General features: G+C 45.1%; 1 protein-coding gene across 5 annotated transcripts in view; it reads left to right on the top strand.

Moving 5' to 3' along the window:
• Positions 1–12,031, top strand: part of NINL (ninein like) — a 237,945-nt gene that overhangs the window by 137,506 nt on the left and 88,408 nt on the right. For all 5 annotated transcript variants that reach the window (XM_090285956.1, XM_090285957.1, XM_090285959.1 and 2 more), the window contains 3 exons: positions 4,388–4,558; positions 8,097–8,233; positions 9,405–9,545. In XM_090285956.1, the coding sequence (XP_090142082.1) occupies positions 4,388–4,558; positions 8,097–8,233; positions 9,405–9,545 (449 nt within the window). The remainder of the gene's footprint in view (positions 1–4,387; positions 4,559–8,096; positions 8,234–9,404; positions 9,546–12,031) is intronic.

Below are 12,031 nucleotides of genomic sequence, written 5' to 3'. Positions count from 1 at the left end.
TCGTTGAAAAGGTAAACAAAATTGGCAAGCTTTTAACCATACTCATCAAGAAAAGGAGAGAGAAGCTCCAAAGAAATAAAATCAGAAATGAAAGAGGAAAAATTACAACTGAACAGAAACACAAAAGATTGTAGGAAATTACTACACACAACTATATGACAAGTAATTTGACAACCTGGGCAAAATGGACAAATTTCTAGAAACATATAACTTTCCAAAACTGAATCAAGAAGAGCAGAAAACCTGAATAGACTGATAACAATTAGTGAAATTGAAGCAGTAATCAAAAATCTCCCAGCACACAAAAGCCCTGGACCAGGTGGCTTCACAGGCAAATTTTACCAAACATTTAGGGGAGAGCTAACTCCTATCCTTCTCAAACTATTCCCAAAAATTCAAGAAGAGAGAGAACTCCCAAACACTGCCTATGAGGTCAGTATTATCCTAATTCCAAAACCAGGTAAAGACTGGTGCAGCCACTGTGAAAACAGTTTGGTATTTCCTAAAAAAACTAAAAATGGAACTGCCTTTTGATCCAGCAGTTCCAATGCTGGGATTATACCCTAAGAATTCAGAAACACCATTTCAAAGAACCTATGCACCTGTATGTTTATAGCAGCATTATCTACAATAGCCAAGTGCTGGAAACAGCCTAAGTGTACGTCACTAAATGAGTGGATCAAAATACTGTATTACATTTACCCAGTGGGATACTACACAGCAGAAAGAAAGAAGGAACACCTACCTTTTGCAACCATGTGGATGGAACTTGAGAGTATTATGCTAAGTGAAATAAACCAAGCAGCAAAAACAAATGCCATATGATCTCACCTATAAGAGGAACCTAATGAACAAAACAGATGAGCAAAATAGAACCAAAAGCATGTAAACAAGGAACAGACTGAAAGAGACCAGAGAGGAAATGTGAGGGGGATAAGGGAGGAAAGTAGGTGAAGGGTCTAGTCAAGGAACAGGTATAAATGACCCATGGACATGGACAACAAGGTGGTGAATGGCTGTGGAAGTAGGGGGTGGGCAGGGCAGGGGAGATCATTGTGGAAAAATTTGGACAACTGTAGTAGAACAATTAAAAAAATCAATAGCCAAAAAAGAAATTGAAGAAGATACAAATAAGTGGAAGCATATACCATAGATAGGAAGAATTAACATAATGTCCATACTACCTACAACAATCTATAAATTCAACACAATTCCTATCGTGTATCAATGGCATATTTCACAGAACTAGAATAAATATTCCAAAAATTTATATGGGACTACAAAAAACCCTGAATACCAACATCAATCTTGAGAACGAAGAACAAAGTAGGAAGAATCATGCTATCTGACATCAAACTGTGATACAAGGCCATAGTAATCAAAACATCATGGTAGTGACATTAAAATAGACATATATCAATGAAACAAACAGAGATCTCAGAAATAAACACTTGATATTTGACAAAGGAGGGAAAAGCATACAATTGGGATAAAGATGATCTAGTCAATAAATGGTATTGGAAATACTGCACTTTACACATACAAAAAATGAAACTGTACTAACTTCTTACATAATACACAAGAATAAACTCAAAATGTAGACTTACATGTTAAAATCATAAAAGTCGTAGAAGAAAACGTAGGCTGTAAAATCTTGGACATTTCTTGTAGCAATATTTTTTCTGATATATCTTTTCAGGCAAGGGAAACAAAAGTAGAAAATAAATGGTAATACATCAAACTAAAGATTTTTTAGATAGCAAAGGGAACCATCAATAAAATGAAAAGACTATCCACTGAATGGGCAGGAGAACATATCTGTCAATGATATATCTGATAAAAGGATAATATCCAAAATATATGAAGAACTTCTAAAACACCAAAAGACAAACAATCCAATTTAAAAATGGTCAATGGAACTGAATAGACATTTATCCAAAGAGGACATACTGATGGCCAATAGACATATGAACATATGCTCAGGGTAACTAATCATCAGAGAAATGTAAATTAAAACCACAATGAAATGTCACCTCACACCTGTCAGAATGGCTATCATCAATCAACAAACAAAAGTTATTGGTGAGGATGTGGAAAAAAGGAAACATTTGGCACTGTTGGTGGGAATGCAGACTGGTACAGCCACTGTTCAAAGTAGTATGGAGTTACCTCGAAAAATTAAAATGGAGCTGCCTTAGGACCCAACTGTTTCACTTCTGAGAATTTATCTGAAGAAACCTGAAACAGTAATCTGAAAGAATGTATATACTCCTATGTTAATTCCAACATTATTTTACAACAACCAAGATTTGGAAGCAGCCCAAATGTCCATCAGTAGATGAGTGGCTAAAAAAGCTGTGGTACATTTACATAATGGAATACTACTCAGCTGTAAAAAAGAAGGAAATTTCATCCTTTGTGATAGCATGGATGGATCTGGAGAGCATTAAGCTAAGTGAAATAAACTAGTCATACAAATAGAAGTACCATATGATTTCACTCATGTGGAAGCAAAATCAACTAAGGCAAAACAGAGACAGCCTCATACATAGAGAATAGGCTGATAGCTATTGGGGTAGTGGGGCCAGGTGAGGTGATGGGGAGATTGAGCGAAAAAGAAAAAATAAAGAGAAAAATCTCATGGACACTGACAATAGTGTGGTGGTTGCCAGGGGGAGCGAAGTGGGGAGAGGTGGAGGAAGGAACTCACAATACAGTGTACAGATGATATGTACTAGAATTGTGCATCTGAAACCTGTATAACTTTGTTAATCAGTGTCACCCCAGTAAATTCAATAAAAAGGAGAAACTAGATCTGTGGGAAGTTGTCAGGCCACATAAGGTCAGAGACTGCAATGAAGTCCTGTCAGTCATGCTCAGAACGAGTGGAGGTGGTTGCCTCCTCTGAGGTTGAGCCACTCCTCTTCCCATAAACTGATATGGATATATAGCTGGAAAGGGGTCTGAGCCGCAGGAGCAGGAGCCAGGCCAGGCAGGACCTCAACATGGTCAGATGCTGGTGGCCCAAGCAACAAGATCTGCCTGCCAAGAACACTATCCAAGCTAACATGGCTATAGGATGGAAGGTGTCACATCCTGTGTGTGTGGTCTCTGGCATCCCAGTGCTTGACCCTCAGATGTGTGACACAGATAGAGATTTGCCTCAGCCCTGTCTAGGCCCTGTGTTGTGGCCCCTGTTCCCAAGCTCACTGTCCTCAGAGAAGAAGCAGGTGGATGAAGGTTAGGGTGGTCTGGCTGCATTTGGATATCTGAGTTTTTCCATGGTGGCCATGTATTCTTGAGCTCCCTGTCCCCTTCTGTAAACAAGGTAAATGCCTACTTTGTAGGGCTGTAAACTGCCCAGCACAGCTTAATGAGCACCCAGCCCTTTAGTAACTTAATGGAGAGATAGGGACACAGCTGAGTAGATGAGGGCAGACAGCTGCTGCATTCGTGGGAGAGGCAGATGGCATACAGGGTAGTGAGCCCCTGCTGAAAAAGTAAGTGCTATTAGGGGAGGTAGTGGACTGGCAAGGGCTTGGCTGGCCGAAGGGAATGTCATCTGAGCCGAGCTCAAGCAAGGGACCAGCCATGGAAGCATTGGGGGAAAGTGTTTGAGGCAATGGGACAGGCTTGGAATGTTCAGGAGCCTGTGATGAGGGATGAGAGAAGGCTGGTGAGGATGGTGTCTCTGCGGGTGTGGCTGGATCCCTGGTGGCCTACAGGAAGGGGCTGCCACGGCTCGTTCCTGTGGGCCCAGGCAGCAAATGCTTGTTCTGAAGGTCCCCAACTGGGGCAGAAAATAACAAGGGAAATAATCTTGCCCTGTGGATTCTTACAGCACTAAAGCCTAACAGGTCAGCTTTCTGGCTAATTTTTTTTTTTTTTTTGCCTTCATCTTAAACTCCCTGTCCTCAGGAAATGCTCAAGCTGTCCCACCTCTTCTGTTTAAGTTTGTCTTGTGTTTCTTTCCCAGACTACATTTCCAAATGGCTGATATATTCCTTTTTCTGTGAGGCCAGGCACACACCATTAGTGATTCAAGGGAAACATGTTAAACTTTGCAACTCGCAATAAGCAGTACATACTGACCAGTTAGGTCACTGTCCCTTGCTCTGGGACACATTCCTTGTTCAAGGTCTGAGCTGGATGGTAGGAGAGGGGGTATCCAGGATCCTCAAGAGAGGGTTGAGCTGTATAAGGAGCAGTGACATATGATCTCGGGCAAATTGTGAAATGGTGCTGTGCCTTTGTTTCCTTGTCTGTGAATTGTTCTTAACAGACCTCAGTGAGACAGCGAAGAGCCACGCAGAGGCTGGTGAAGATGAGCAGGTGCACTTCAGGAGAACCTTGTGCTAACAGGCATCTCCCTGTTCCCCATGTGCAGGTCCTGAAGGAAGGTGGCTGCCACACCAGCACAACATCATCTCTCATGTCCATGTGCTCAGGCCCACGCCTCTTCTGCAGCATTGACAATGGCACTGGCTTTGCCTTTCCTGAGCAGCTCATTGCCCTGTGGGCTCAGGAGGGAATTCAGAATGGCAAAGAGGTCCTGCAGGTTTGGAACTGGTCATTCACAGCTTGTCCCAATTGGAGGCGTCCAGGCTGTGTGGGGCCATAGAGAGGACCTGTGAGTCCATCTGCCCACAGAGGAGGCTGGGCAGAGCACCCTGCAGACACATGGTGTAGAGGATTCCATGTAGGGAAGGTCAGTTAGAATCAATTTATTTTTTTGCTATTAAAATGTAGGAGATTATCACTCATAAAAGATAATAAATAAAAAAAGAGGAAACAACAACCTGAAATGAATCCATCTGAAGGTAGGTTTGTTTTTCTGGAGAGGGAGGTCAGTCCCTTAGACAAGGTGGTGCAGACGTCATCTTTCTTGTGGAGATGTCTCAGTGGACATCGCTATCACAGAAGTCTGAGCATTTCCACCCAGAGCTGCCTACCCAACTTGTTGAGCTCCTCTTCCTACATAGCTTCTGTTCACCACAAACCCTCCACCTCTATTCTGGACATGGGGAGTCTCACTGCCCTGCTGCCTCCTCCCAAGTTCCTCTATGTCCCTCTATGCTCCTCTTTTGGGGGCTGGTCCAGGAGCTGTCCTCAGATAGGGCCAAGCCTCTTCCTAGGGGCCAGGAATACCTCCCTCAGCGTCATAGGATCAGATCCTAGGAAAAATGCTGGGGGGAAATGTGGTGAGCTAAACTGATTATTTTCATTTCCAAATTTCATTTCCCATTGTAACATAAAGTGTCAACTGTATGAAAATCTATAAGATAGTAAAGCCTGCCCCCCACTTTGCTCCTATTCTCCAGAAGTGGCAACAGCTAATGGCTTAGTGGGCCTTCATTCTACAGAGCTTTCCCTTAACACAAAAAAGAAATGTATATTTAGAAATTCCAGTTTTTTTTTAATTTGTAAAATTGGTGTTATACTGTGTGTCTTACTAATTTGTGTTACCTTTTCTTTATTGTTGGACATGTAGGTTTTTCCTGTAATAAATCTGGGCATTGAAAATGCTAATATATCCTCCGGCTATAATGCTGGTGCTTCTATAGGATAGATTCCTGAAGGTTACACCTTTTAACTCTCTATAGGTTCCAGTACATTGCCTCCAAAAATGTCCTTGTTAGCACAAACCAACAATATGTGAAGGATCCCAAAGACCTGGCTCCTTGGGCCAGACTCTTCTAGGCCTAAACTCAGCCTTTGCCAAGTCTGGCCACCCAGAAGCCTTAGGGAGAGCCCCAGATGGCAAGGTCAGACCTGGACAGCTGGTCCTTGAAACTTCTGAGAACCAGAGGCTGTGCCTAGATCACAGAAATTGGCCCCCAGGGAGAGAAAAGATTAAAAGGGCTCATAATTTCCAGATTCTCTCTGAAACCTTGTTTCTGAGTCCTTGGCATTTTGAGGTCAGCTGGCTGCCATCGTACTCTGACCAGTGGTAAGTCTTGACATTTCCTCTGACATTTCAGATCTTACTCTTTTTATTGCTTTCCTGTTATTAGAATATATTCCTCTCCCTTTCTCTCTCTCTTTAAATTTATTGATTTGAGATAGAGAGAGGAAGAGTCTGAGAGAGAAAGATATCGATTTGTTGTTCCACTTATTGACGTGTTTGGTCATTGGTAGCTTCTTGTCTGTGCCCTGACCGGGGATGAAACCTGCAACATTGGTTTATCGGGACAACGCTCTAACCAACTAAGCTACCCAGCGGGCTGAATATTTCCCTTTCTTTAGCAATTTATAATTCACCAGTTACATTCAGGATTTGATTCCATTATATGAAAAGGCAGTGATGTTTATTGAACTCCTCTCAGCAGCTGGGTGCCAAGCAAGGACCTGTCAAATATGTGACTGTATTTACTCCTCACACAGCCCTGAAGTTGTTCCCATCTCACCTGGCAGGTGGAGTGGCTACCTGATGACACACAGACAAGGTGGGAGCACCAACGAGTCTGGCAGGCAGTCTAGGTGTCCTGGCACGCAAAGGCAGGGCCCTTTCCGCCTGTGACTCTGGATAACTGCTTACCTGTGAAGTCAGTAGTCAGGCATTATGCTGGCTAGCTCCACCAAGAACAAGCACGTGTGCCTGAAAACGGCCCATTCCTCACCACGTGGGCCTCTCCCTAAGGCAGCTTGAGCATCCTCACAACATAGCAGCTAGCTCCCCTGGAGTGTGAGCCAAGAAAACAAGGAAGAGGCTGCCTGTATTCCATGTCCAAGGCTTGGAAGTCATACACATACACTATCACTTCCTCTACATGCTGGGTTTACACAGGTTGACCCTATTCATGTAGGAGGGAAATACATAGCATAAATACTAGGAGGTGAGGAACACTGGGGCCATTATAAAAGCTAGCTCCCACCCATGCTATGTGGTTTTTGATGATTCCTTTCTTCTTGATCTGGAAGCTGCTGCTGTGACCAGCTGTGTCATTGCACTTTGTCTTAATGAGATTATTGCTGGGAAGTTTGCCCTTTTGTAATAATAGCACATTGAGCTTCCCAAGTTACTTCCTTAATATAATTCTTCTTCAGAAGCACTTTAGGAAGTGAGGAAGCAGTGGATATTCAAGTTTCCATTTTATAAGTTAAAAAGGGGGAACACCCCTCATTCCCACATGTGAGTTGGGATGTTGTGACTCTTTCTCTGTAGGCCTTATGGGGTACCCACTTTAGACTTGTGTATAAATGTCATAGAAGGAAGTAGGAGTCAAGAACACTCACTGCAGGGCTGAAATGCAAATGTGGCAAATTGCTACTTATTGGTCAGTCGAGCAGAGGGGCATATGGGTGTTCTTCCTTCTTCTCATCCTTCTTTTTTTTTCCTTTATCCTCTTTTCCTCCCTTACCCCCTCCTCCTGTGGTATAATATCTAAAATGATAATTGTTCTTTTATTTTCAAAATTGTGAGAGGAAAAGACCGCTCAGCTCTCTGGAACTCTTAGCCATGGCTCATCTCTCTCTAGATCATTTTTCCAAAAACATATCCATACATACATTTTATAGAGACACACCAGTTAGGATTCTGTTAGTCTGAAATGACAAAAACCCAACTCGTAATGGCTTAAGCAGGGAGGAGGCTCTTAAAGGCTCACCCAGGTGGAGCTCCAGGAGAAACATGTCAGGCACTGGGACTCTTGGCTCTCCAGGTTGTGTCAGGAATCCCTTCCGTCCTCTGCTTGCTTCCTGGTGGCGCTGGCTTCAGGTCAGTTCTCCTCATGCAGCTTCCCAAGACCCACAGGTACTTACAACAACTAATTTCCCCATGAAGTCCTCTACTTGGGACATGCCCCCTTTTTGTGTAAGTCACTGTTCCAGGGAGGGGAGATTTGTCCAGCCTGGGTCATGCCCACCCCATGACTGTGGAGGTGGGAGAACCGGGGCATTGAGGTGGGGCTGGGTGGGCACCACAGTTATGTGGGTGGGAGAGAGTCATCAGAGAGGCAGAGACCTTGCTGACAGAAGAGTGGCAGGTGCTGCCTATAGGACAGCATGGATCACAGCCTGGACTGTCTCTAAGAGAGCTGGAAATGTTTGGAGAAGCGACTCATCCTCTTCTGTCTATCGGGCCTTGCTATTTCCAGAGCCTTGACTTCAGTGTGGATGAGAAGGTGAATCTTTTGGAGCTGACCTGGGCCCTTGAGAATGAGCTCATGATGATCCATGGTGCCACTCAGCAGGCAGCTTTGTCCTGCTACCGCCAGGAGCTGAGATTCTGCCAGTAAGAGCCCCAGTGTGGTTGGGGTGGGCATGGGGAGTTAGCTGGCCCAGCTGGCCTAGGGGGAGGTATCCAAGGAAACTGGCATTCTGGCCTCATCTACTGCAAATGACCAGTCCCTTGCATGGCGGTGGGGAGAGGGGAGGTCTGCACCACATTTCCTACTAGCTTTTCTTTAGCTGGTGCTCACAGTTGGTCAGGGAAAAAACTGAGCAGTGAGAGCAAGACGAGGACTCCCTGTCCCTTGAGTTTTGTTTACATGTGTGGTTTGAGTGGGGCCTGATGACCCAGTGAACTGTTCAATGGCTGCCGCCTGGGCTTTTGTAGCCAGAGAATTTAAGGGTAACTGGCCTTCTTTCCCACTTGGTGAGAATCTTAGAAATCTATGTCAAAGTCCTTTTTAGCAAGGTTCCAAAGAGAAGAATTTGAACTCGACACTCATCCTGCTTATCCTGGAGCTCCACAGCATGGAGATGGAAACTCTCAAGTGAACAGGATGTGCTTCTAAGGGCTGCCAGAGGGCGCTCAGCTAAGGGCAGCTAGCTAAAGAGGAAAAAACAGTAGTCTTCAAACATTGTGACCAAGTGCTAAGTGAAGGCCAAAAATACATTCTACTTTAATTGGATTCAGCTTTGGTTTAGCGGAGTATTCAAGCCATGGGAAGGTGGGGAGTTGTGACTGGACAGATTCAAGGCCACACACAGAGTGACTAATTTTGCACTCAGTGCCAGGCTACAGGTGTTGGGTCTGTGGTCAGACAGGATATTGGATTCCCAGCCTTCTCCCCTCATGTGTTCAATCCCAAATTAGGTGCTGAGGACTCCTGGGGCCAAGGTCCCAGGACTTGTAGACCTGAGGGTAACATAAATTCTCACCTGTTCTGTGGCTGTCTGGAGGTGTGGCACACTGTAAGTCTTTAGGCTTGACTTCTTTGGTTCAGAAACCTAGAAACTTTCCTTGGGAATTCATTAAACCTCTCTCTCAGTGTGTACATTTGTAAAATGAGCATACTGTACAAATCTCTTGAGGAGGTGATTGGTGGTGGCATGTTAGAGCACAGCACTAGGCCATGAAATGCACCCAGCAAATGCCAGCTGTTTTATCATTCATGCAGACACAGAGCTCACTGGGACCAGAACATGTGTTCCATTAACCCTGTTTTTTCCTGTGGCAGGGGTCAAGTAGAGCAGATGGCGAGGGAGCGAGACAAGGCAAGGCAGGATCTACAGAAAGCTGAGAAGAGGAACCTGGAGTTTGTGAAAGAGATGGATGACTGCCACTCTGCCCTGGAGCAGCTTACAGAGAAGAAGATCAAGTAGGTCCTGCCAGTGGTGTCTGAGCCAAGAGCTGCATATCCTTGGCACCAGGGCAGTGATTCCCCAGCCATGGCCAAAGGCAGGTGGTAGACATAGGGCTGCCACCAGCTGAGGCCGTGATCATAAACATGGCAGAGCTGCAACCCTCCTATTTCACCTGAGCCAGTAGAAATCTGGAAGACACACCTTTGGGGATACCTTTCCTTGAAAGAAGAGGGAATGATGCATTTAAAAAGTGGTTTTGCTCTTTATGATGGGTTGAGTGGTATGGGGGCATCTCGCTATGCATGCCTGTGCACTACAGGGAAAATTCTGTCTGCTGCCCTCATTCTCCTCTGCTTCTGTTATGGGGTCTGTCACATTCAAGCCAAGTGTTCTTTGTATCTGTATTCAGTGAGACAGATGGACATTTTAAGAGAGGGCTAATGAATGGCTTTGGAGCTTGTTGGCTCAGCAGAGAGGAGGCTGACGTGGTGGAAGGAGCTCGAAGCCCAAAACCGGACTGCAGGCATTTCACTAGACAGTGGGTAGAGCAGACAAGAATTTTAGGAGTTCTGAGTCTGTTGCTTTCTGGGTAGACGGAACCCCTCAGATTCTTCACTTGTAAAGTGGGAGTGATGAGACATCCATCAGTACCTTAGACCACTCAGCACATAGCCCTGTGCATCTCTGCTTGCATCTCAGCTGTGCTTATCCCTCAGCAAAATGAGGAATGAGAAAGAAAGAGAAGCAGCAGCTCAGGTGACACAGGTGGTTTCAGTGAGCAGCTGTCTGGGAGAGCTTGTGATAAGGCTCTGGGACATGGCCTTTCCCCATAGCATATGGGTGTGACACTTGAAGGGTAACATTTTTCTTACAACATCCCTCCTGGCAAGGTTTGTGGGTGTCATAGTGTGATGACCCTGGGTTGGGTATAGCTGGTTGTAGAGACTTCAAGGGACTTTGATCTGCCCCAATCTTTTTTACATGCAACTGAGAAAGGCTTGTCTTCACCATGTGTCATGGCTAACAAAATGTTGCTTTGCTGTTTCTCTATTTCACAGGGAAGAGAGGCAGCAGGGAGGAATTGAAGGAGCCCGTGGGTATACCTTGCTTACCTGGGGCTCTGAGGGTCTGTACAGCAGCCACAGCAAATGGTGGGGATGGAAGGTTTACCAGCCACATGGTGCCATTCATTGTATCCCATTATACAATTGTGTTTAAACCAAAGAGCATGTTCCTTTTTCACCAAAGACATCCTCGTACCTCCACTGTACAGCCAGAGGTCTGGAGGTTCAGCAGATGGGCCTCAGCCCTATAAGACGGAGCTTTTAGCCTGTACAACTGCTATTGCCTGACTTACCACCATAACCACAAATAGGTCATTTTATCTCCATTTTAAATAAAAAGAAATTGAGTCTTGGAGCAGTGAAGTTAACTTGCCCACAATCATACAACCAGTGAGGACTGAAGTTTAAACCCCAGATCTCTCTCTCTTTGTCTTATGCTATTTCTGAGAAAGTATAAGGCCTGGGCCTGCTTTATCCTGAGAGTGTAAGAAATGGACTGTTAAACAAGAGGAGCCCTGAATGATAGCTTGTCAGTTTCCCAGGGTGGGGTTGTCCAGAGCCACATAACCACCATCCTAGGTCCACTCACGAGGGCTCCATGGCTCCCTCTCCATAGTTCGCATACCCAGTGTTCATGGGGAGAGCCCTGGCTATCCCTCCTAGAACTGCCACCTTTGCATGTATCACAGTCTGTCAGGGAACAGCCTCAAATCTGAGTCCGCACGCTTCCCAATTCCAAAGGTATGTTCCTGGGGGTGGCTAGGAAGGGCAAGTGCAGCAGGTTGAGGTACTGGTCCACTCCCCAGTTGGAGTCCCCGCCTACCTCTGCATGGTATTGAGGAGTATGTAAGAGATGGCATCAAGGGGCATGAGTGTGTCAGAGTATGTATAAGTGTATAAGTGAGAATGCATGAGTATGCGTGTGTAGGTGTGGGTGTGAGTACACACATATGCCAACTCACTTCCACCAGGTCCTGCACTCTTGACAGGATGATGGTAATTTTCAGGAAAGGTAAAAATTAAGTATCCTTTTACCAAAATTTTAAAACTATTTCAGTGAAAACTGAGAAACTAAATAAACATGATCTCACTATATGATGGTCTCTGCAAGGCCACAAAGCCCCAGTGTGGGAAGATGGGCCATGGGTGCCTTGACTTCCACCTATATGTACTGGCCATGGCCTTGATGAGCCCTCTTAGTGTGGAACATGTGCAGCATTTATCACAAAAGAGGGTTGAGTTAAGAAATAATTGGATTTTGTTTCTGTTCTTATCAACAGTCGATGGTCGCTGTGCAGCTGGTTCCCTTGCCACATCCAGCCATAGCTTCCTTGTTTACCGTCCTGCCGAGCAAGCCCCTGCGGGTGGGACTAGGACAGTCAGACTGTTGGCTCCTATAGCTACAGATGTCTAACTCTGCTCATCTGAGATGCTCG

The sequence above is a fragment of the Furipterus horrens genome, unplaced genomic scaffold (genome assembly GCF_987537825.1).
Source record: "Furipterus horrens unplaced genomic scaffold, mFurHor1.1.pri manual_scaffold_8, whole genome shotgun sequence".
NCBI lineage: Eukaryota > Metazoa > Chordata > Mammalia > Chiroptera > Furipteridae > Furipterus > Furipterus horrens.
Note: the sequence above shows the minus strand (reverse complement) of the source record. Positions and strands in the feature narration are given on the sequence as shown.